At 33.1% G+C, this 27512-nt stretch overlaps 1 protein-coding gene across 10 annotated transcripts in view; it reads right to left on the minus strand.

Annotated features, from left to right (window-relative positions):
* Positions 1-9470: 9470 nt before the first annotated feature.
* The window catches only part of RBM26 (RNA binding motif protein 26), a 72964-nt gene continuing 54922 nt past the window's right edge, over positions 9471-27512 (minus strand). For 9 of the 10 annotated variants that reach the window (XM_053665512.1, XM_053665511.1, XM_053665508.1 and 6 more), the window contains 5 exons: positions 26986-27090; positions 23645-23857; positions 22017-22103; positions 12491-12604; positions 10155-10904 (listed from right to left, as the gene is read on the minus strand). In XM_053665512.1, coding sequence (XP_053521487.1) covers positions 10815-10904; positions 12491-12604; positions 22017-22103; positions 23645-23857; positions 26986-27090 — 609 coding nt within the window. In that variant the 3' untranslated portion in view covers positions 10155-10814. Of the gene's footprint in view, positions 10905-12490; positions 12605-22016; positions 22104-23644; positions 23858-26985; positions 27091-27512 lie in introns of all 10 variants that reach the window. The other variant, XM_053665503.1, reaches the window with a different exon arrangement.

Genomic DNA, 27512 nt, shown 5'->3' on the forward strand with positions numbered 1-27512 from the left:
ATCTGTTCAAAAATTGGAATTTCCCATTTATGACATAGATGGGAAAATATAGAACCCACTATGTTCCCAATTCTATATTCTTCTTTCATAGCTATTTCATGTTTCATGAGTTTCAGTAACGAGTGTTCATAAACTTCATGGAGAAAATGTACTTTGAAGAAAAAGCAGTTTGGAGAGTTTAGATAAAAAGTTACAGACTTTGTTGTTGCTATAAATAACTTGGCAGTTTTTTGCATACTCTTAGAGTGGAGATGGTATTAAGAAATGTAATTCCCATCCTGATTCTGCCATTTTTATTTCATAATTTTAGATTATCTTCCTCTCCTTTCATACAGTTATGAGATTATAATAGTTCTTGAAATTTTATGAAGGGCCATAAAAAAGTTATAAAAAATCAGCCCTGGCTGGTGTGGCTCAGTGGACTGAGTGATAGCCTGAGATTCAAAGGGTCACCAGTTCGATTCCCAGTCAGGGCACATTCCTAGGTTGTAGACCAGGCCCCTGGTAGGGGCACGAGAGGCAACCACACCCTGATGTGGCTCTCCCTTTCTCCCTCCCTTCCCCTCTCTAAAAATTTTTAAAAAAAAACAAAAAACAAAAAACTTTTAAAATAAATAAATAAATAAAAGACCAAATTTACATTTGGTCAAATGCACATTTTAAAAACAAGTGCTTTGGACCCAGTGGTTCTAAGAAGGTATCTTGAAAGAATAATAAAAAATGCTCAGAGATACAGCACCATTTATGTTAAAATTAAAAAACGAGCCCTGGCTGGTGTGGCTCAGTGGATTGAGTGCCAGCCTGTGAACCAAGTGGTCACTGGTTTGATTCCAAGGGCACAGGCCTGGGTTGTGGGCAGGGTCCCTGGTGGGAGCACGTGGGAGACAGCTGCACATTGATGTTTCCCTCTCTAAAAATAAATAAGTAAAATCTAAAGAAATACAATCTCTAACAAATGGAAAGGCTTTTTAGTCTTCAGAATGAAAACTGATTCAATGCATTATGATTCATCTACAAATGGTGGGGCTTTGAAAATGGTATAAACCTGTTGTCATAAATGAAGACTACGGAATAGTATACATATTACCTCATTTAAAATGTCTAAAGATTTACAGACGGCAGGCTTTCTATCATCCTTTCATTTTGAATTTCTAGCTTTTCTATAACACTTGTGTGATTTTTTAAAAAGGATTTTAAAGGACCAGCCCTGGCTGGTGTAGCTCAGTGGATTGTGGGATTCGAACCAAAGGGTCACCAGTTTGATTTCCAGTCAGCGCACCTGCCTGGGTTGTGGGCTGGGTCCAGCAGGGGCGCATGAGAGGCAACCTCACACTGATGTTTCTCTCCCTCTTTCTCCCTTCTCTCTAAAAATAAATACAATCTTTTTAAAAATAGGTAAAAGACCGAATTTATACATACTTTATACAAAAGTATTTTTCAGGCCAAAGTAAGGCTCACAAAATGTGCGCTCTGCAGATATTTCATAGGGACTGGCAACATTTATGTAAGAAATGGAACTCCTTTAAATAATTTTACCACGTGTGTCGTTATTAGACAAAGCCCTATCATTTCTACTACTTCCCATTCAGACCCGGCTCGATCTTTATCCCGAGTTCTGCACCTGGAGACGATGCATCTTCTCGTGGAAGCAGTGTCACCAGTGGCAACCCAGCTTGTTTAACCGATTACAGACGACAGAAGGTGTTTCTGCAGTAAGAGACAAATTTTATCATTTGATAAAATATGAAATGAATATGCTAAATGCTGGAAAAGCAGATTTAGTCAGGAGAAATGTCCAAATGAAAACTGAAAATTATGGAGGGAAGTCCTACATTTTCAGTCGTTTTGGAGACTGACAGTGTAAGCACTTTATGCCAGATCTCCCTGCAGAATCTATGGCAGTCCTTCTCTGACAAACACTACTTCTGCTCTTATTGCCCACGATAAGGAGAAGCGTTCTGGTCCCCAGATAGAAGACAAAGTTTCCAGCAGTAAAGAGGCAGTAGTTAGGGAGCATAAGGTATGGAAGATTTGTGTATGTGTGAAAAAAGGAGCCATTAGGCCAGTAATGCATTGGTACCAAAGGTGACTTAAAACAATTTACAGTGAGAATGAAGGGCAAAGAGGGGAAGAGGCAATGTGAAGCCATTTCCTAATATAAACATTTTCAGAATTCTCAATTGTGTAATGCCTGAGGGCTGCAAATTTTTCTTTCTATCGATGCAAGATACAGGACAATTTTTAAAAATTTAACAACTGCTTTTAGGTAAGACTATTTTATTTAAAATTTTTTCAAAATATAAAAATAATAAACATCATGGATATTTAACAAACACAACATAATTCAACTATAAATAAAATGTTGACAACCCCACATAAACATGTGATACTATAAACATTCTAAGCATAAAAGAGTAGTTCTCTAGTTCAAGTTTTACCCTTTTCAGTTCAAGTTTTAGTACTTTAAAAAACAAACAAACAAACAAAAAAGCTGCTACAGCTTAACCAATTGCTTTTGCTCCACTCAAAGAGCAGGGAATTGTCTTCCCCATGCCAACACGCACTTGTGAAACGGACACGTATGTGCACAGGTACTAAAACCTGCAACAGTCCAGTCTCCAGACAAGAAAAGGTTCCTTTGGTGTTTTAAGGTTCAACAATCCACAGAAACTGAGTTAAATTAAGCCACTTATTAAAGAACCTCTTGTGCCAGATATGTTCTACCACACCCGACACAGGTTTCGGGATTCTGAGAATCAAAAATAAACATCTAATGAATGCTTTGCTGATACTTAAGAATTGAATCTTGAGAACATTCACTAAGGTGCTGGAATGAAGTCTTGTGGGTGTAAAAAACAATCCACACATTAACACAAAACTTGTACAATGTAAATAATACATCTCTTTCAACTCATCAAATATTCTATAAATACTTAAGAATTACCCTGCATCTTGTTGAGTAAAAGACAAATGGGAATTTAAAGCAGAGCAGGATTACACCATATTTGGGACTAGAAAAGTTTTCCATTTGAAATGAGACAGGAAAACTGAGCCAAGCTGAATGATCATTTTTTAAAATTCTAGCCAGGTTAACACCATTCCTCTTACTCAAAAGAGCTGATGACAAACTGAAGAAACAATTTTCTTTTGGGAACCTGGGCACAGATCCATATGATGTCATTCTGCTTATTTTTAAATTATGGGGCGGTGTTTCCAACGGGCTGGGCTTTTCACTAACCACTGACCACGTTTATCATTATGATCTTAGAATAAAATATGTCACAAGCAATCAGCGATTAAAGCCTAGCAAAGTCTAAATAACAGGCTCAAAAATGATACTGAAAGATTTTATAGCACCAATGACTTTTTCCTAAGACACTTTGGGGCTGCATCACTTTAAAGTATTATTTACCTTGTAAACAAGACCAAAATATTCAATTGATCTGTATTTTGAGCATAAATATTTATAAACTCTATTTAAAAAAAAAACAATATAGCATGACTAGAGCAGCTAGTAGTGTAAAATCCAAGTATATTGAAAAATATAAAGATATATATAAAAAGGCTTCCATAATGCAATCATGCAAAGGTAAACTGCTTCATTCAATTACACAAAAGTGATTCTGCAGTTAACTACACATAGCTCCACAAGAATTCTACTCAGGAAAATGAAATAAAAAATTCTTATCTTTAATTCATCAACATATGGGAATGTATGTAACTGACCTACTAGATCTCACAGCCATTTCTAAAAAGTGCAATGATCTTGAGAATCAAATCACCTGAACTCTGATTCCAAACAGTAAGTTCAATTTTGTTTTGCTTTATTTTGTTTTTAATTTAAAAGCAAGGGAAAAACAGAAAGATGACAAAAAAAATTGAGGGCGGTAGTATGTGGTCCACATCCAAAAACCAGCAGAAACTGGGAGCAGCAAATATGGCCTCTGCGGACAATGTTCTTTGGGTTTCTGACGCACACGTAAACCATTACTGGATGGGCAGAGAATCTTTCCTTGAAAAAATACTGAATTCATCTGGGAAAATATTTACAAATTCCCTGCAACTATATGCTAGTTTGCAAATATAAACTGAAACTAAAGTCTATTTTTAAAAAGGCCTTGTACACTTACTAGGTCATAATTATGTCAGAAGACCTTCCAAAGTATGCACTCTTCCTTCACACCATGCCTAGTATTAACTATGCTGTCTCCAACTACGGTGGATCAAAATAGATCATTTACATTATGACCGATGTGTTCATCTTTTTATTTTTCATGAAGACAAGTGCAATGCATACTCAAGAAAGAATTGTTTACAGAATAATCAACTTTGCACACACAAAAAAGGAAAATATAGCATGAACAACGATGAATATAATCAAATGCCATTTGGACTTTTCCAATAAAGAGTTTGTACCAAGTATAACCTCCAACTTCTCAAATGCCTCAAGAGGATCTGAAATACTCAAAAACTGATTTCCTGAAAACTGATTTTTAAATTGAGGCCCATTATAAAAACGGTGTTTGGGGAAATACCTAGGATTAAATTGAATCATACTCTATAAATAATTGTAAGCCATACTGCTTGTTAATAATATGGGCATATACCTTTTAAGATAGGAAAACTATGTAGTCTTTAACAGTGCTGACACGCAACGTTATTTCCCCTTGCTTTTAAGATTGTCTGATGTCTTGAGTGTAAGAAAAATATGGAAGAACTGTGTAAATTAGACACTTAATAGATATTTTTTCAATATTTATACTCCACAGGTCATCCTGCAATACTTGAAAAGGAAAAAAATTGTCTCACTGTTGGTTTTGAAGAGCTAAGAATATTTTAAAAAATTATTTAGGTAAGTGGTCTTAGGAACAGCTTCACTAAGTATATTTAGAAGAAATAAGCAAGGGTGCATAAAAAACTATTTTACCATCTGTTCAAAATCATTTTAAGGGAGTATTCTAACTCTGGGAACGTACACCGTTGAACCCCCCTCCCAAAATGTAAACTAAACCCATACTTAATGTTTTAATCATTTTGTTCATTCTAAATTTTTCATGTGAATTAAAACAACATCATGGCTTTACAGATTTCCTAGACACAATTCTCAACTTGACTGAGACTGAACTTATGTCACATTAGGAAACCAAGAGGTCTTTTGCCTTCTTATGGTGTATAAAAAAATAAATGGCTATAAAGTAAGAGGAAAACATTTAAGAATAAGGTAAAACAAAACAGACACTCAGATATACTTCTGGACTCAGATGTACCCTTAGAAACTGTAAAGATAAAATGCTAATTATAGCACATGTAAACATCTATTCAAATGGATAAAGGGCAAACATGAAATGCCGGAGTGACATCATTGTAACAGTCGTCTCCAGACAGGAACAGGTCTTGCTGCTGTAGTCAAAGCTAAATTCAGGCAATGATGGTCTCTCTCTGCTGGAAAAAGAGAAGACTATTAAAAAAACTGAAAATAGTAAAGAAATTTAAAAACTGAATCACACCATACATTGACCTCCAATTTTTCTAAATATCAAAAAAAGTCTATTTTAGAAAGAATCAAAATAAGTATTGTAGACAGATTTCTCAAAAGATCAACTCTGACTTAAAATGATTTAAACAAAACCCCTCTGCATCATGCATCCTTAAAACGCTATATTGCAAAAATCACAGCTCTACAACATGACTATGATCTAAACATTTTGGCTAGGAAATGTAGTAACTAACCAAATAGCAAATTTTTAGAGGTGTGGGTAGGCAAAGTAATTTGAAATAATCATGAACAAATACCAAGACTTTATATATATATAAATGAAAGCAAAAACAATTATCTTAAGTTTCCTGAAGATTTCAAAGTAATTGCAACATATAATTAATTTCTTTAAATTCCACACGATAATCATTTTGTTTAGTCACACTATATATGACATAAAACTCTATACTAAGCACAATGATTAAACAACAAAAATAAAAAGGAACACACCAAAATGAGACAGTGCTTGGTATACAAAGGAAGACTAATTTTGGATGATGGGGAGGTGAGTGGACAGATGCAGTAACAAAGGAAGGAGGGATTAGGGAGAAGCAAATATAATAAATAAACTGATACCAAAAAGGTAAAATAAAAAATACTTTCAATTACACTAAGTACACTAACATCATACTTACAAAGTGCAAGAAAATTATTTATTACCAAATTCGAAATTTTTCAACTAAGCTATGTTTTCATTAGAAATTACTGAGCAATGGCAGTCATGTTCTTCAAGATTTGTTTCTGAGGACTTTGAGGAAGCTATTTTGGAAAATTATCTACTGCCATCTGATAGGCATATAAAAATCAGAGAGAGTAAAAAGCCTACTCTTCTCTAAATGCCTGCATACATACCTTAGAGCAACTAGCCAGTTCAAGAAGTTAACAAGAACAAGGCAGTTCCTGAGGTCTGGGAAAAGGAAATTTTCTTTCTGTCTTTCGAATATTATACTCATAATTTAATGCTAGATTAAATTTCTACTTTAAATTTGTGAGGTTTTAGAAAAGTAAGAAAAATCCTGAGAAAGACCAAAAAGTGAACTAACTTAACCAGAATTTCACGCAACATATTTTTGTTTTAAAAGGCTAAAAGACTTTTGTGAGAGAAAAAACAATAGTTTACTATATAATACTTATATAAATTCTAGAAGAAGTAAAAATTATTTTCTATAGTTAGTTCACATTATAGGTAAGGGGAAAAAAGAAAACAGATGATGAAAGTTTGTATACTACTGTGATATGGCCATTGATATTTACATAACAAACATGCAACTGTTTGCTTTCTTTTTGTAACCCTTCGAGTCAATGATCAGTGTTCCAAGTACGACTGGAAACACCATCCTCACAAAACAGTTCCAGTGACAGGGAATTCCCTTCGGTTAGGCTCAGCCATACTCTGTACAGATGATGAGCTCAAAAGTGAAGTCCCACTGTAAACTGTGGGACTTCAATACATCTTGTCATGTCACAATAAAACGAGCAGTATAGAGTACTCTCCCGCTCCTACATGATTTCAATAAATGCCTGGGCATTTGGTTAAATATTAAAATTAATTTTTAAAATATTACCTCATCCAACATTTAAAACACTGCTTAGGTAGAGACATAAAATACTGAAATATGTAAAATGATAACTCAACCATCCCTTGAAACAATCCTATTCAATCTTTTAACCAGTTACATAATTTCCCTCAATTTTTTCCTGTAACAAATATCTAGCTACATCGCTGTCAATCCTTTTTTCACTCCCAACTCAGCCTAGATCTGTACCAAAGCAAATAACTCGCTATAACTAATTAAAATTATGTTTCACGTTTTAGGTAGCATATTATAATAAGGAAAGAGTTTTAAACTTTGAGTTCAGAAGTGAATGGAAAAGTTGCAAGTAGAGAGGAAAAGTGCTAATGAATACAGTTAATGAAGTTAATCTGTACTTCATAGGCTGAATGGAATTTGTGCCAGCAAAGGCAAGCTTTGAAAACACCACACACAAAACTGTACTAAGACACATAATATAAATTATGATAAATCAAAATTGTTTCTATTGATAAGACAGAAACAATAGCAGCAACATGTACTCGGACTTGGTATAGATGTATTAAATTGTTTTAAACACTAATACATGCCAGGGAAGCTATAGATGTGAAAGGGATCTTAGAAGTCATCTAGTCCAACCACTCTCATTTTACAGACAAGGAAACAGCCCTGGATAAGTTAAGAGACTTGTCTAAGGTCTCAGAGTGAGTTACAGAGCTGGGACCAAAAGCTAAATCTCTTAACCCACATCCAGCACTCTACACTAGGTCATCTTTGGATACAAAAAATCAGTAGGATGGACTAGATTGGTGGCTCTTGCCAAAACTGAAAGGCTGTTTCACTCCTGCAACTGACTACAACATTTAATTCCCTAAACAGCTTATTAATTGTTACGGATATTCCACTAAGACTACACATGCATTCCTCCATCAGCATTTGTAACCCCCATGGTGCAATGCTTAAAAGCAGATGTTTAGCAAAATGGTCCCAATGACTAAGAAGACCTTTAAGAGATATTTTTGAAAAATCGGTAAGAATTCACAAGGAAGGTAACTGTCACTCCACTGCTGGAGGTTTTAATATGCATTCATTCATTACTTCATGCAACAAACATCTTAGTGCCCACCATGAGTAAGGCTTTGTGATAATCACTAGAGATAAGAAGATGAATAAGACATGGTCCCCTTCCTAGAGGAGCTTGTAATCTAGTGGGGAAGACAGATGTATAAACCACATAAATTGTATTACAACATAAGTACTTGTAACAGAGATATGTACAAAGTGCTGTATTAAAAGGGAGGGTAAATGTGTAAACTGGCAAATAACCAAGTCTACTAATATTGTGCAAGAACTACCACATTTATTGCACACATGATCTCTTGCTCAATCAATAATTTAAAAGAAGGTAGCAAGGTAGAGTTGTTGTTTTTTTTCATTGATAGCTGGCACTGGAACCAGAATGCATGCATTCAAACCTAGTCCTTCCATGACCAGCTGTGACTTTGGACAAATCACTCCATTTGTATTAGCCCAAGTTTCCTTATCTGTAAAATGGAAATTGACAACTACCTGGAAGGGATATCTTAAGTTTTAAATGAGAACAGATGAAAGTACATATACAGTACTAGTATTTATAAATATATTAATTTTAAAAGTTCAACAGCCATGAAAATCTAAGTAATATTTATAATTAAAATCATATTAATGCTAATAAAATATAATTGTGAGCCTAATGAATGTTGCTGGTATTTAATCCCCATACTTCAGGGCCAAACTAAAATATACTTGTGTTCAGATTCATTCACAGCAAAATGGCTTACATTACTGGAGAATGTAAAACTAGAAAGAGTGATTACCTATTTGTGAATTTAAATAAATAATAGGTAATTTCAGTTACATTATAAGGTGATTTAGAGTATCAGGCAAAATATCTGGCAAAAATTTAGTAATCAAATTATGAAGCCAAAAATCATCATGGAGATTTAACTGGCCTTTAAAAGACTTTCTTTCTTTATAATACCTGTTTGGTGTAAAGAGAAGAAACGTGAGCCTCTGCCAATTTGGCACGTTCACGACTACTAAAAAGAAAAGAAAACAAACTTACCTAACAAATCAGAATAGCACACAGTCAACATATAAGAGACTACATAAAAGTATATCACAGATCTAAATAAAGAAGTTTTCAAGTAAAATCACCATTTTGACAAAAGAAATTTGATTTTAGAATTTTAAATACAAACACAATGTACCAATTATAACTCAAAACATCAGTATGAAATAGTATTACTATCAAGAACATATATAACTTTAACCCTGAGTGTGGGACAAACCCACTAGTCACCCCACTGGCCGAAGACTATGGGTAGTAGAGTTATACTTTGTGATTGTGAGGACCACAGTACTTACAGAAATTGCTAATTTTAATGTGATTTTTAATGTAATCACTATAACCTCAGGAGCAGAAACACTTATAGCCGAAATGAATTAAAAAATATAAATATATCTCCCACCCCCTCTTTCTACAAAGTATGCATTTATTTCCTGAATCAACTTTAAGTGATCATGTTCACTTGCCAGAGATAGCCACATAAAATATCACAATATTGTTGCAAATGTCAAAGATTTTTATACAGTATAGGAAATGCACACTTAAAATATCAGACTGAAACACTTACCAAACAGTGTTTTCCTAAAGCAGTATCTATAGTACATTTCTTTATTCATACATCTTCAAATGGTCAAGTTTTCTTTCATACATCCAAAATGTAATGTGATGGTTTCTTATTCACCAAATGTTAGCTCTACTTGAAGTCTGGTTCCAAACTAATCAGCCTGCTTTTAAATTTTAAGACATCTGTTGAAAATTTATAGGATCAAACCAAACTGAAGTGGTATAAATTTTAAACATTGGATTGTACATTATTGTAAAGGTACCAGTAACCATTATTATTAAGAGTAAGTTAGTGATTATAGCTCCTTTAGTGATTATTGGGGGAAGGGTATATTACCATCAGGAATGGTCTACTTTAACTTTTTTTTTCTTTCTTTTCTCTTTTTTTTTTTTTTTTAAATCAAGGAACATCGTATTGTTTTTTTTTTTTTGTCAGTACTTTTTTTCTTTTCTTTTCTTTTCAAGAGACCATTCCACTTTATTTTAAACATCTGAATGCATAAGAAGGGAGTCATATGCAAAGCAGTCATACACCATTATCAATGAAACCCATATGGTAAAATACAGACACAAGTCCAACAAAAGGCTAATACATAGTAAAGCCTAAGCATACTACTATGTAATATATGAATACATACTTGGAGATTTTAGTTAGAGTACTATGTTATCTATTCATTTTTGAAAACATTCATTAAGATTTTAAATGCAAATTCATTCCTTATTTGGAGTAAAACAAAATCCTCTAAGTTATAACAAGTATTGGTCGTAAGTTTTCAGACCTATTCATTAAATTACAAAGAACCCAAAGAATTCCATAATGTTCAGTAGAAGTTTGTAATAAAAACATTGCATGTTTCTAGTATGTCTTTAGCAATTGTTTACTGAAATAAAATGCAAACATCAATCTTTCAAAATACAGGATCAGAAGGTAGTTTTCTTCTTTTTTGTGTATTTGTGAAATCCATCTCCATCACATTTACCAAAAATTGTTTTTACAAATATGTAAAAGTACATTAGATAATACTAATGAAACACAGGTAGAGTTCTAGCATATGTAGATCAATGATCAGTCAAATCATCTTCTCCAAGAACGAGATTCATTGTCCTCTTCCTCTTCATCATCATCTTGAAGTAATGAGTCATCCACCATAGACTCTTCCTGAAACTTTAGGTTAAAATGCATTTAGGAATTTACACACACACAAAACAAAGAAAAAAAAAAAGGTGACACTTTTAAATACACATTTCTCCCAACAGAGTCGAATACAAAAGGTATTTCTCTAGCTAGAGCATTCAAGAAACAAAGCAAAGCAATCTTTCTGGACTCCATGGTTTCCCTACAGATCTACTCTCATTTGCATCACACAGGCACTAAAGAATTACCAAAGTAAAGCCTTTGTACATGCTGTTTCCCCTGCCTCTCTTTACCAAATGACCCTATCTTCTGCAAAACATTGCTTAGAATCTTTTTTTTTTTTTAAGAAAACATCAATAAGTCTTCTCTGACTTACCCTAACGCTGGACACTAAATCAACCAACAAGTTATATAAAAATCCAGATTTTCTACTGTATGTAAACATTTTCTTTATGGCAGTCCTTTCTTTTCTCTATTCCTTTCATAAGACCTTCTCGGACTGCTTTTCAGACTTTTCAAAATACCTAATACCAGGAGCTCTCCTGCTTTTCTCCCCATTCAATTCAAACTCATGGAAGGACATAGGTATAATCTAAAATATAAAATGACAAATGTACATGAGTTTCAAAACACACAATTTGTTCTTGCATTTGACTAGGGAGATGTGTAACAGCCTTGACTGCTCTTCAAAGGGAAGTGACAGTATGAATATCTAAATGCAAAACATGGATTCCTTTAGTGCCCCTACCTTACCTTTATTTCTTAATTTCCCCAACTTTTCCCTATAGCTTATTAACAATTAAACAAAACAGAGCTGCTTATTTTTAATATTGGGTTGTTCAAAGGGCTCCCTGTCCTTTATGTTCACAAGTCTAAGTCATCAGACTAACTGCTGTTACTCAAGAAAAATGTAATCCTCCACACCAACCCTCCACTCAAATATCCTCTCAACTATGTCCCCCATCCCAGCTCTCTCAGTTATGGAAAGCTTTATTATCACTTAGGGTTCAGCTCCACTGTTAGCAACTCCTTCAAGATTCTTCTGGACGGAAAGAATCACTTTCTTTTGGATTCCGACGGCATATTGTTCAAATCGCTATTCAGCATATCAGTGTGCCTTTTATTATAATTAATTTCTTATGTGTCTGTTACCACCATCTCCCTTTCCAGATTATAAGCTCCTTGATGATAGGGGACCGTGTCTTATTCATTTTTATGCCTATCACAGTATCTACAATATAGCAGCCATTTACTCTAGTGAACTAAAACAGTATGAATTAAAATAAAAGGTACCTGAAAGATTAATAAAGCAACTGAGCATACTCTAAAAACCTGAAATATTGTAAGTTCCTGTGGATAAAAATCTAATGAATAATTATTTTCTTCTAACAGTAAATGAAAACTGAATATGGGTGATTTTAATGTATTTTTTGGATTAGCAATCCACAGATTTCATTAATTCAGAAAACATAAAGTTGTCTGCATTTATCTGATATCCCTGCCTGAAATATGGATCAGAAATAAGTTTTATGTTAAAATTATAGCCAAAAATACATTTTATACAAAAATGTGAACATTTAAGGAAAAAACTAAGTGAAAAATAAAACCAAACATACTTCCTCTTCATCAGGTTCAACTTCTTCTGTTTCAACAGCTGAAATATTAGTTATTGGTTTATTCCATGCCAATTTTAGATCCTGCCCTTTGAAACGAGCTCCATGAACTGCAGCCTAAAATAATTAAGACATAGGAATATAAAACATTAATAATTTCTGAAGAAAAAATGTTACAGAACCCAATATTTAAATTAAATTAGCTAAACACAGTGAAGACAGCTGTAAATTTGCTTTCTGGTTATTCTCCACTTACTACATATTATAATGTACTTTTTATGGTTATTTCTAACATAAGCATAAGTGACCGGAAATTCCTTTACAAAGAAAACAAGAACAATTTCTCATAATTGATTAGAGTTAATTCACTATTGGCCACTATTTGACTAGAAGAACTATGTCTATATGTTTACAATACAATGATAACTGCCATTCAAGGCACAGTTTCAAAGTACTTCAAGATGCTGCATCAAAGTCTAAATTAGAATCAACAGGCTATATGTTAATCACTGCATTTTAATTCTTAATTTACAAATAGCATATATAGTAACTATAATTAGAAAACTTTAACAAAATTATAAATTTTCATGTACAAAATATCACATTATTTTTAAATTACATCACTTGATCACAAAGTGTCTGATACATCACTGTTGTAAAATATAAATATCTCAAATCCTGAAATTTTTCTCTTACAAACTTAAGTACTTTCTACAAAGCTTTCAGAGTTGCATATAAAATGAGCTTAGTAAAATCTAAGTATTTGCCACAGTAAGTGGCTGCTTTGGAAATTGCAAATTAAAGTAACACAGCCTAGCATAAATCAAAGCAAGCAACAAAGAGAAATAGCACAATGTCGAAGTACAGCATTAATGTGAAATGTAGAAACAATGACATGTTCAATGATCTGACCATGAGTAGTGTGGTATTCGAGTCCCCAGGTATAAATTTTAAATCTGTACCTATAAATTTATGATAAATTTAAAGTACTCCAAATTATTTACTGAATAATTTGTTTTATTCCCTGATCTAAATACATCTCCTTTATTATTTGCTAAAATTCTTGTATTTACTTAGTTCTATTACTAAACTCTATTTTGTCCCATTATCACCCTATTCCACATCATTACTATATTAATTATTTCATAATAAATTCACTTATCATTCCTCATACTTTTCAGAATATTCTTGATTATTCTGATGCTATTTTGTCTTTATGGCTTTTTATTTTTTAGTTTTTCTTAAAAATTTTGTTTGTTTATTTTTAGAGAGAGAGGAAAGGAAAGAGAAAGAGAGGGAGAGAAACACTGATTGGCTGCCTCTGGCAGACCCCCAGCAGGGCACCTGGCCCACAACCCAGGCATGTGCCCTGACAGAGGATTGTACCAGTGACCTTCTGGTTTGCGGGCCAATGCTCAACCCACTTAGCCACACTAGTCAGGGTGACTTTTGGGATCTTTCTGCCACATCCGGTGTCATACTGTCTTCATTACTGTCACTTATAAACTAGATCAATGCTTTTCATAGTGTGAAGCATACAATGGCAGTTGCTTCAAAGCTCTGCAAGCATTTTATTAAAATGTACTTTAAAAATAAACTTTGTGCTCTGGCTGGTATAGCTAAGTGGATTGAGTGCAGGCTGTGAACCAAAGGGTCGGCAGTTTGATTTCCAATCAGGGCACAAGCCTGGGTTGCAGGCCAGGTCTCCAGTAGGGGACACATGAGAGGCAACCACACATGGATATTTCTCTCCCTCTTTCTCTCTCCCTTCCCCCCTCTCTAAAAATAAATAAAAGCTTTAAAATAAAATAAAAACAAACTTTATAAAATTTTAATCAAGAATCATGTTTAAATGTATTCTATAGGATATCTCTATAGGATATCTATCTGAGCAAAGGTAGTAGTAATCATAAAGGTTAAATGTAGGGCTAAATGTAAAAATAAAGAAAATATAATACTAAATGTAGCCCTGGCTGGTGAAGCTCAGTAGATTGAATACACCCGCCTGGGAACCAAACAGTCACTGGTTTGATTCCTGGTCAGAACACATGCCTGGAGCTGCACTGCAGGTCAGGTTCCCAGAAGGGGGTGTGTGAGAGGCAACCAAACACTGGTCTTTTTTTCCCTCTCTTTCTCCCTACCTTCCCCTCTCTCTAAAAATAAATAAATTTTAAAAAATATTAAATGGGAAGTGTAATAAAAAATAAAATTAAAAAACACAAAATAAGAAAGAAAAGTGAAGGAAATAACCTCGGATGAAGATCAACTAAAAAAAAAAAAGGAAAAACACCCAACCATATTTCTATAAATACACAAAATCATAATAAAATCTATTTAGATAAAAATTTTAAATCTCTACAGCTTTTAATAGAATAAGAATCATTTGCCTGCACTTATTCTACCTTAATTTTAAAGCCAGCATCATACATAATATTAAAAGCACTATCAGTGACATCATTCATCATTTTCATTCATTTCATGAGCATGAAAATGACATTTCAAGACACTATTACTAATGTTTAAAGTTTTCTAAAGATATTAACAAATAACAAAAAGTAGTAAGTGTATACATACAAAGTTAAAAGTAGAAAAATAATGAAAAAAATCTCATTTAAAATAGTAATAATGTAAATTACCAAGATAGTAAGCAATATGATTACCTAGAGAAAATTTTTAAATGCTCTAAAAAGACCAAAATAAAAATAAAAATGACAGAAAAACTTGAAATACATTGATGTTCCAGAGGAAGATTTAGTGTTATTAAGAATTGTCCCCCAAGTTAGTCTATCTTTTTGGAACCAGATAAGCTTATTCTGAAGTTCATATAAAAAGTAAACATGTAAAATCAACCAGAAGATTCTGAAAATGAATAGTAATCGGGCATTAAAGGGAATCCAAACAACAGTCCTGACAAACTATTAAAATGTTATAAAGTTAGTTTAAAAGTAAGAGGCACATGAGCAGAAAACTAATTGTCCAAAACACGACCAAATAAACATATTAAGACATTTAATGTACTAAGGAAAACCAGCTTTACTCAATGAAATCAAAGAAGGCTTCTCATTTTACTCCTCATATCCAAATAATTTTCTTACAAAGAGTTTTTAAAAAAATAAATGTAAAATCAAAGGAGAAAAAAGGGGAAAAAGAAAACTATTAAAGGACTAAGGAAAAATGCTTATCATTTCAAACTGGTGAAAACCTTCCAAACTACAGAAAAAAATTAAACAAACAACTCACTATTACTGCACGGCAAAATACAGCACAAATGAAAATTCATAAAAATGTTTCTAACTTATGTGCTAATAATTTTCTAGAATATAAAATGCTCCCACAATTTGGTCAGAAAAAGATCAGTAGAATATATATATAACTCATCAAGATGAGTAGAATATATAACTCATCAGGCAAGTGACATTAATGACTGAGGGAAACAGAAGTAAGTAACATTTAAACATGTGAAAACTGTTCAATTTCAATAAAGAGAAAAGTGAATTAAAACAGAAATGAGTGGCTATTCTACAAAATCAAACTGTTCTGTATGTCACTGTGACTTACACACCCATGGATTTTTTTAATTAAGAAAACTGATAAAACTACTATGTATAGGACATACTACTGTAAGAGTGTGGAGAAAAGGCACTCAAACATATTTGGTGACTTTGTTCAGTAAGTTTAAAAATATTAATGTTTACAAAAACATATCTTTGGTGGGTTAGCAAGTCTGGTACAACCTTGCATGAAGGGCAATTTCAGAACTACCCATCAAAAATTTAAATGCACATATCCTTCCACCCAGCAGTAATGTATCAAGACTATATCCTATCATCATATTCGTATGTGTACAGATAAATATGCACCAAGAGTACTTTCACTGCTGAACAGTTAAAAGAATAAAAACAAAGCCTACCAATACAGCTGATTATATTTGGTGCATCCATATCATGAAATACCTATGCAACAACAAAGAAATAAGGCAGCTCTTAATATGAAATTATCTGAGGATAGACTGGTATTGTGTAAAAGGTCAAGGTAAAGAACACTGCACAAACGCTATCATTTCTGTGAGGAAAAGATGTATTCTTGTAGATTCATAGGCTTAGTATGAACATATAAACAAACAAACAAACAAACAAAAAAAAACACCTAAAAATATGTGTAATCACTGGGCAGGAAGAAAACTAAGGATAAGGATGAGAAGATGATTTACTTCTTATTCTACAACCTTTGGAGTTCTTACATCACAAACATGTACTTTCTATCCAAAAAATTAATTAATTTTAAAAATAAAATTCAAAGCAGAAAACACACTCAAATATGTAAACCAGCAACCTCTAACACAATGAACACTATCAATAAATTAATGTATGCTGTCTAAATTCAATAATTTTAAAACAGTTGTACAATCCCTATTTTGGTGACCATATTTTGAAACTGAAAAGGAATTTTTAAAAAAAGGGTTAATTCCTCATCTAATTACTACATAAAGCACAACTACAACCATAACAATAAGTCAGAAAAACTAGATAATTGTCATCTAAAATTTCCTCCCCAATTTAAAATTTTTACATTTGTTAAAAAACAGTCTCAATGCCTACAAATACTTTGCAATACATATATGCAGTATATACCTAGTTAATAAACCATAAGGAAAAGAACTCGGAATATTAACCTTTTCTTCTCAGCAATCATGTCATCTGTGGTAAAGGTGATATTTTTATTTTCAGACATATTCAGAGTATATAACTAATTATGTTGCGGTCAGTGAAATGCTGTGTTTTCAGCATGAAAATAGAGATAAGGAGACGCTTGTGATTATGTGAGTGCAGTAAAAACCATTTAATCCAGAATTAACTAGCAAGTATTAGTCCAAGTTCTTATTCTTTCCTCCTACCTCTGTGTGTGTGCATGTGTATACAAAACGCTACAGTTCAGAATTAAATGGAAAATATTACCTTTGCATTTTCTTTATACATGTTTATATATATGTGAATATACATGTATGTATGTGTGTACATGTGTTCATGAATGTATGTATATACTTTTTACTCCCAGCTCTGACCACTGGAAAGGACAGTGACTGCAACACACTCAGTAGTAATGAGCACCCCTGGTACTCAGACTGTGATCTCTAAATACCCTTTGCTTACCTTAAAAAAAAAAAAATCAGAGCTCCTTTAAAAAATGGTCAATTCCCAGGACTGCAAGAGAAAATGAGTAAGATCAACCCAGAACACCTTTTCACACCAAAAGGAAAGATACTATCATAATGCATTAGGTCCTGTCAAAAGGACTCAGAAACAAACTTTTAAACCAGCCACTGACCAAAAGCTGGATAATATATAAAGTAACAGAGAAATGGATCAATACCCATGAAACGTTTTGATCTATGAGTTCATGATTGTAGGATACCAATTAAGCTATCTCAAAATATGAACCATATTCTGGATCCTTAAACCAAGTGAATTTTTAAAAAAGAAGAAAATTATGGAATGTAAACCTTGATGAATATTTAATAATTCCTAGAAAATATCAATCATTTTTGGTGTAATGACAGTAATGTGTTTTATGTTTTTAAGGCTCCAACATTGAGAGATACACTGAAATGTTTACAGATGAAATTATGTCATTGAGAATGGCTCCAAAATAAGGGCGGGAATGTTGCAGTAGGTGAGTTACGGACAAAATAGGATGGGCTGTATGAGGGTAACTGCTGACACTCTATGATGAGCATAAGGGGTTCATTTCATAATTTTAATTTTTATGCTATGAAATGTAAAGAATAACTGTTTAAAAGCTAAAACATTTTATTCATAGGCTTTGCTCTAGTCCTTTGTCTATTTATTCTTACACATCATCATTCAAAGTTTGAAGCAAATTAAAAAAAAACAAAGGAAGCAGGCACATGCACAACAAAAGGGGGGAAAGGCTAAAGATCTGACAAATGACGGAGGAAGAAAAAGGATGAAAAGTAGTCATAAGGTGGGTTCAGTATCTTACATGGAAAATGAGTCTGGAAATAGCATTTGGAAAAAACAGGGGTAAGCAAAATTAAACAGATGTGTTTGCCCTGTGCCTTTTCAAGTTGCTGAGATTGTGAATCTACTTGAAATACACAAAATGCAGCTTTTCACAAACCTATCTAACAAAAGAATCCTGTTAGCAGAGCTCTTGCAGAACCAGTGTTCTGTAAAAACTGTGGGAAAACTGACCTAAGGTCAGAAGAGTTAAAGCTGCAATCCCATCCCAGTGTACCTTACATTTTTAGTAAACATAATGATTAAAACTAATCTATAAAAGAAAGCTAAAACCAAGTTTATTAATGTTTGTAATAACCACAGTATACAATGTTTAGGCAGAAATTACATTAAAGGACCACAAATTAAAAAAAGAAAGGTAAAATCTAATTTTTAAAACTTACAGGGAAAGGCCTCTTTTCCATTCCTTAAACTCTCGAGTTCAAGCTACATGGCCACTTTCCAACAAGCTTTAGACTTAGATTTACTAATTCTGGTAGCACAGTGCTTATCATATACCATCACTTAAAAGCGAATCAGTAAAAACATACACAAAAGACTCTGCTGTGTATATCATTTGATTTCTCTTGATTGAATCCACTTACACATATTGTTCTTGCTATTAATTTACTATTTACTCAGTGAGCCCCAACAATTACTAGCTATTATTGCATTATTCTCTATGAACCCAATTTTGCATTTCTAACGTCAGGTCTAAAGAATGAGAATTTTGATATCATTTGCTCTTTCTTGTCTCTCTTCAGTTTCTAATCATTTCTCTTTCTGGGGGGAAAAAAAACAATAATAACTATAGTTAACATTGAGAGGATTTACTATGTCCCAAGCATTGTTCTAAGTACTTCGTAAGTTGGGAATTAGTGATCCTCACAACTACTAGGAGTTGAGGCATAAGTGTCAAAAATATACTAGTAGAACAAGATTCTTTTTCCTTTCAAAATAAAAAGCTATATACCTCTTTGGGTTTGACACTGATTTGTATGAAACAGAAAATTAACTGTCCTTTTCTAAAACTGGATCCTTGTATCTTACAAAGGTATAGGAACAATTCAGAGTAGGAAAAATAACATTCTAACCAGTCATGGGAAGAGACTACTTTTTTCTGTCTTGTTTGGATACTAATCTATCTTCAGTACATGAAGTAGTGATAGAAAAATGGAAATAAAGCAGTAGGAACCATCCTCTAACTAGTAAGAATCAAACCATAACCACCTTAGCCTGAACCTAAAAGTGTTCTGTTTGTATTATTATTATTCCTTAAAATATTTTGGTCTTTTTCCTAGGTAAAATTTCTCACTTTCCAGTTACATTTGAATGTCTCAATTAACTTATTCTTGTACTTTCACTTTGAAATATTTTGCATCTATTGATTATAGAAAATAAAAAGACATTCATTTACTCATCTACAACAATGGTTCAGAAAATAAAAATATTAGAAAATAAACATTAGCAAAGGTTGACAAGTTTCTTGAGGTCTATCCTCTTTATCTTGACTTTATATCCTCCTACATTTTGATATTAAAATTTTACAGAATGGTGACAATAAATGCAATCTCTTTTGTACTTTTTAAGCATTCTTCCATGGCAAAATTAAAAATCATTAACCCTATATCAAACATACCAATTTTTAAATTTCTGAACCTAAGTTTCCTGAAATCCAGAAGTTAAAAAATCAGTGCTTTAGCCTGTACTCCGCCTGTATACGCTTCAACTGATTTTTCTATTCTCTTCTAAAATAGAATGTTACAAAATTTAAAGAAATGTTATGGCTTAAGGAAATGTTTATGGTTTAACAACTTGTATAACTTAATTCCAAATGTTTATCACACCAATGGCAGTCTCTCCTTTTAGCCTGTTCAGTAAATCCAACTAAAACGGTTATTTATCCTGAAAAGATAACTTTCATTATGCATAACTTAAGCTACTTTATCACTTACTCAGGGTTAAAGTCTTTCTTATACATTAATCCCTGGTCTTTTGACTTGACGGCTATTCATTGGGAAATACACACACGCGCACACACACACACACACACACACATATAGAATAAATTTATACATCTGAGGTAGAAAAATTAAGATTCAAGAAAGAAGGTAAATGTCAATAGGTCTTAGCAAGAGCAAAACCTCCAAAAATTACTAAAAGGCAAGAGGCTCATTTTCCTCCTCATTAGTCACATAAGTAAGCAAAACAAAGTAATACATATATTTTTTAAGTTGTTACTAAATCCACAAACTTGACAATACATTTTCTAACCATGTATATAATAACTAACTACCACCATTGTTTTATAATGTGACTGCTTCCTAAAAAATAAAACAGAACTCAGGTACCTAAAATTACACTGAAGCCATCATTTAAAGGAAGCTTATTCTTAACTTGTATTCAACAATACCTTTGAGGAAAAACTTGATCAAATATCTACTTTTCCAATATAACATTTACATATAAGTTTATCAGAAAGTTTTAAACTCTTATCAATTATAAATTACAAGTTTTTATTTTCATAAAGGATCATTAAGAGTCAAAACTGTACTTATAAAAACGAAAGTTTAGAATAAGGAATTCCTAGTCTATAAAACTATCCACTTACCCACTGCACTAACCTAGAAACTAAGTTATTCCAGGGCTCAGCTGAACACTTTTCTGCAACTTAACAGACCCACTGTCTTTAACTGGTTATAACGTCCCAAGAGCAACGCCTACCAGGTAAGCTCCAGCAACCTACCACTGTGCTGGCAGGAGCTACAAAAAGGATAAATCAATCTTTAGCAGGTTTTCTAAAACTTATTTAACCCACAATCTACTTAAAACTTCTGAAAACCAACAAACTCTTCCAATTCACATTAGATTAACCAATTTGGAACATTTACTTCATTTTTCCAAGGACAAAATGGTGTATCTAGTTTTGTATAATCCTAAACAAAGAACACACAAGGCTTAAATGGTTCCTATAAATCCCCACACCTCATACCCATTTTTCTTTTTTTGATCTTTTAAACCCAGAAGAAAGAAAAGGCTGCATATACTCTGTGGTCATTCTTTGGAAAGACAATTCAACATGTACACAGTTTAAGACAACAATACTAAAAGGACTCTAAAAAGCTAGAGCTTTATATCATGTCTTGGGCAAAAAAGTTGTAGAGGCATAGTTGGGCACATGCTGAACTGAGGACAATTCTTTAGGGTTTAGCCAGGTGGGAGTAGGAAGCAGCAGATGCGAATGGTTAGGAAGGGCAGCCACAAAGATTCTACCTCAGCTTCTACCTTATCCCTCACCACTCAGTCTGACAAAGAAGACTGGGCCATCTGTGAAAAATGATAATGGAAAACCTTATCTCCTGTGAAAGGAGACATACTGCTATGTTCTATCTATTGCCAAAATGTAGCTATTTGGTAAGTTTAAAAAGTCATTTATATTAAAACTTAAAAGCAAGATTTATAAAACATTTAAATTTGAATCTTCAATAAATGAGAGTATTTGTAATACTTACTGCTTCAGCTTCTGCTCTCGTCTTGAATGTAATTACTGCGTGAAGTGAAGAGTCATCAATCTGACAATCTTCAATTTCACCATATTGCTTTAAATTAAAAACAAGTATTTCCTCCAAATAAATATTTAGAAATAGCCAAAATCCTAATGGTTTTTAAAATATTTAAATACAAATAAGTATAATCCAGAGCATATAACAATTCACGGTGATTAACAAAAATAATGATGAATAATTCATTTTAGTACTTGATATCATAAGATAAGGCACGGTCTTGTCTTCCAAATATAATTTACTTTATTTTACAATTGAATTTACTACACTTTCTAGAATTAAGGAAACTTATACTTGATTGAACTATTCTTTAGATAAAGGAAACAATGATCAAAGAAGCTTCCTTACTGTCTTTCCTTTTATAACTCATTACTCTGACCTCAGAATATGCTAAATTCTTTCTAAAGCTGAGTATTTAATCCTCAGAATATTCTCTGTTTTTTTTTGGGGGGGGGGGTGGTATCATTTCCAATTTAAAGATGGGGGGTAAAAAAGACAGAACTTAAGTGATTTCCCCAAAATAATTAAGTTAGTTACCAGGATAGAAGTCCAGGTCCTTTGATTCAAAAATTTAATACCAACTGACCCTGACTTCACTCTTACTACAGACTTCTCTAGACCGCGCGCGCGCTCACACACACACACACACACACTCTCTCTCTCTCTCTCTCTCTCTCTCTCTTTTAAGCCATTTATTTAAAAGCTAAACATATGAAATTTTGCTTGTTTTGGTTAGGTTTTATTTTTTACACAGAGAATTTTTCTATAAACAGCAACTTTATCATATAAAATTCTATTTCTTTATAGATCATTAATACCTTCCTTTTTTCTTACCCCAAAATTATAAACACAAGCTCATTAAATGCATACACCACTCCATATAGAAAAACTCTGTAGAGCATATTAAAGACAACAGACTCTAGAATCGGTCAGATCCCAGCTCTGTCCGTTACTAGGTGTGTACACTTGAGTAGATCACTTCATCTCCTTATCCTTCATTTCCCTCATTTCTAGAACAAGTACAAAAAAGGCACCTATCTCACAAAACTGTCAAGGTAATTCATAACACAGTGAGTTATATAAGGCACTCAGAATAGCTCCCAAAAACTAAATGCTCTACAAGTTTTAAGCTCTATTTTTTATCCACTGTGACCAGTAGCAGTTTCATTTCTAGGCTGGCTAGATCAATCAAGAATACAATATTAATAATAAATAAAATTCCACCTTAATTTAAAAAATCTGGATGACCCATGGCAATGTGTTCAACTTTAAAAGTATTAAATAAAACTAAATCATAGGACTTTCCTCTCTAAAACAATAGTTTAAGTCACGTATTTCACAATACCTAAAGGCCTACTAAGTGTAAGAACTATAACATTTTTTTCCAGATAATAATTAAACAAACAAAAACCCCTACAGTTTGTTATTTAAATGACAACATTATAAATTAGTCAAACTCTTTGGTTGTATTAATGGATTTAAATTACTCATGTCATTTTCATAATTTCCCCTTTAATATATCCATGATCCCCAACAATGATTATCAATATTGGTTTTGTTGTGCAGTAAGAAAGTACCGCAAAATGAGGAAGAAGATCTTCTCTATCACTCTCTGTAAATGCAGAAATCTCCAATGCCCTGGGACGGTGATCCACCACAGCATGACCAGGCACACCTCGACCTCGACCTCGACCTCGACCCCGACCCCTGCCTCGGCCATGAGCTGCACCTCGACTCCTTGAATGAATTCCTCTACCCCGACCAGATGAAAGAATCCCTCGTTTTGCAGCCTAGAAGAAATTAGACACACAGGTTAAACATCACAATTACTAACACAAGCCAACTGTTATACTTTATAAGTCAAACCTTTATACAAAATGACATCATATTCAAATAATGCCCAATAAAAGGATCTCATAATTTTAGTTATGAGATCTAAAGTGAAAGCAAATTTGTGTAGTTAATGTGTTAAGTGTTAACTTCTGAAGTCAATTTAACACACATATATAAAATACTACCTACATACATGATAAATATATTTTCCCATTTGTGACTTTCGAAGTGTTTCTATTTGTTTCCCTGTTGACTTCAGTGAGTAGTTGTCCCAAATTCATTATTTTGATCACTTACAGTAACATCATATATCCCAATATTCAACAGTAATTTATGTTCCACCACATCACTCTATAGAATAACACACCATTCTCTCATTCCACAAACATTTAATGAATACTTCCTATGCACAAGCCCTTACCCTTATGAAACTCAAATCCTAGAGGGGAAAGGTGACATTCGGCAACTAAGTTTATAGTCTATAATTACATTAATGAAGTGACTCAAAAAATGAAGAACAGAACACTGAAGATGTGCACAGAACCCTAAGATTTGCAATAAGTAAACTACCAGAATGAAAGTTTCATGATTTTTCTCCCCTGGTTTTGTTCTCTACTTTAACCCCAACACATATAACATATAATAGTAGCTGGAAGACTGTACATACTTAATATTTGTTCAACGACTCAAAGAAAGAACAAAAACCAAGCAAGGCCAGGGTAAGTGGGAGGGGGTGGTTATAGCATAAACAAAAGAACAAAGCTGAAAGGAACATAGTACTTCAAAGTATGAATAAAATCCAGTGAAGATGGACTACATGAGATGGGGAGATGAAGCTGGAGAACTACACAGAGCCAGATCATGAATAACTTTTAACAACCACATTAAAGATTTTGAATTTTATCCCAAGAGCCATGAAAATCAATTAAAACAGGGGTGTCAAATTCATTTTTGCTGGGGGGCACATCAGCTTCATGGTTGCCTTCAAAGGGCTGAAATAATTCTAGGACTGTATAAATGTAACTACTCCTTAACTATTAAGGAGTAGAAATTACATTCCGCCCTCTGAAGGCAATTGAGAGACTGATGTGGCCCCTGGTGAAAGTCAGTTTGACACCCCTGAATTAAAACATTTAAAGCAGAGAAGTAGAATAATGTAATAAAATCAAGGTTCAAAATGTTATACTAGCAAGCATTTTAAGAACAGAGTAGAAGGAAGAAGAGAACAAGCTGGGATACCAGTCAGTAATCTCCTTCAATAACCCCAGCCACTGAAGACAGTTGGTCTACAGTGGAGACAGAGAAGTAAACACATTTAAGATAAGTCTGGAATTAATATGTATAAAACTTGGTAATGAAATGGACATGCATACTGAAGAAAAGGGAGGAATCAATGAAACCTCTCAGATTTTTGGTTTCTCAAATTGTGTAGATGGAGTTTAGGGTCAAAATAAGCACAATTTTGAACACCTTGAATCTGAGGATGTAAAACATTCAAGTGGAAATGTCAAGGGGCACCACTGCCAAATCTCTGAAAGCATAAATATTTCCATTTTTTCATCTTAAGACAGTAAATCTTAACATTAGCTAAAATAATCTAAAACCCAAATAAACTTCAAAGGTCAAGGATTAATGATAAGAATAGAACAGCATACACAAAAGTATACTCTGAAGAACAAAGTGCTCCCTGAAAAAGGGAGTCCATGGACAAATAAGTTGGAGCAACAGTAAATTTTTAATATGTATTTTTGGAGATTTACAAATTAAAGGCTTCTTAAAAGCCCAACAGCCAAAAGTGACATTTAACATAACCTTTTCCAAATTTATTTGGCCTCAGAGTCTTTTCATTAATATCTGTTAACAAAAAAATGGAACTGGTGTAGTGAATGACCACCCTCTGGGAAACACCGCATTACTGCATATACTGAATGCAAACTAAAGTTTAGCCAAAATTAAAGAAAACACAGATTATTCAGTGTTTGGCTATATCATGATAAGAACTAAAACACAGATTAAGTAAAAACATTAGTAATATTATTATTTAAGTACTAAAATTATGAGCCAAAACATTTTAAATAATTTTTTTAAACCCCACCAACACAGGCATCAAATCTCTAGAATGGGAAAAACACAATTTCTGTATTAACAACAACAACAACAAAAAATCTGTTTTTTCCCGAAACCTGTTACTTTGGGCAGGACACAAAGGTAACCACATCAAATTTCCACAGAATGCAAAATGTGCAGGTTTAGGGGCACCATCTTATGGCTTCCTAACTGTTAGATAAGATAGAGCTTTAAGACAAATGTAGTGGCTGCTAACTGCTAAGTCTTTAACACCTGGATGATTTGTACTATGTCAGAAAAAGATGATCAAGTGGCTAGCAAATTAGTAAAAAATTATTCTCAGATTAAGCAAAAGTAATAATAATCTAAAATATTAAAATTAAATTGGAACATCAAACGATAAATATGGACAAGTACCGAATTATGTTGATGACATTAATTTCCCAGTACTTAATGTAATTCTGACTTTTAAACATCACTTTGCTAAATGTTAAAAATTCTCATGTATATAATTTCCCTTGATTTTTTATATAATCATATGACTGTAAGAAAATAGTTTATTTTCTCTTTTATAAACATCCACAGCACCATCTATAGGCAAAACTTAAGTAAGCATGTTCTTTGATATAGTAGTAATGCTAGAAGTCTGATCCTTATAGAACTTAATAAAATATGCTTATTTATGCATAGGATATCTGTGAAAGAATAGCTAAAAAGCCTTTAATAGATTCTGGTCCAGGGAGAAGGACAAACAAAAACCAGAAAAAAAGCAAAATTAACTAGTAATGGCAAGACTCAGGTATACAGGTAGAACTGCTGCCATTCCTCATTATAGAACAGATTTTATGTATTAGCTCTAAAAAATCTGTTGAACTCCCTCTTTCCTACATCAACTCCCAATATGTATGCCAGAGACTGCCAAGAATTTCTGACTAGCTTGACAGGCATGTGTTTTCAAATTAACCACGATAACTACATCTGCTCCTCTAGCACTCTGTGTAGCTATGATAAAACGTACCTCCAGCTGTAATTCTGTGTACTTTCTCCTAAGTTCAGTGACTTCTTCTCCAGCTTGCATCTTCTTATATAAATCCAACTCTGTGTCAAGCAATTCTTTCTGCATCTATAAAATAGTAATATTTTAGGTAACAATAATTAATAACCTACATTTATACAAAATATTTTACAAAAAATTTTTATACATTACCACTAATCTATATATTTCTTCTCTATCTCCCGTCTTACCACCCTAGTCCTAGTCAATCACCTCTCATCTACACTACTGCAAAAGCTTCCTAACTAGATTCTACTTCCATTGATTTCCCTATAATTCATTTTCCAGGGAGAGGCCAGAAAGTTCTATGGACTGATATAAAGTAATTTTCAGGAAATAATTGGGAAAAAAACAATATACCAAGGTATTAACAAATAGTAGACAGTATGCTTTTATATAGGAAAGAATACATACACACATATACTAAAAAGGAAGAGAAGGAACAGTGTCAAGGATCAAAGAGGAAAGGTCATCTATATACTTATATACCT

This window comes from Artibeus jamaicensis, unplaced genomic scaffold (genome assembly GCF_021234435.1).
Source record: "Artibeus jamaicensis isolate MK-2021 breed Jamaican fruit bat unplaced genomic scaffold, CSHL_Jam_final contig_415, whole genome shotgun sequence".
Lineage (NCBI taxonomy): Eukaryota > Metazoa > Chordata > Mammalia > Chiroptera > Phyllostomidae > Artibeus > Artibeus jamaicensis.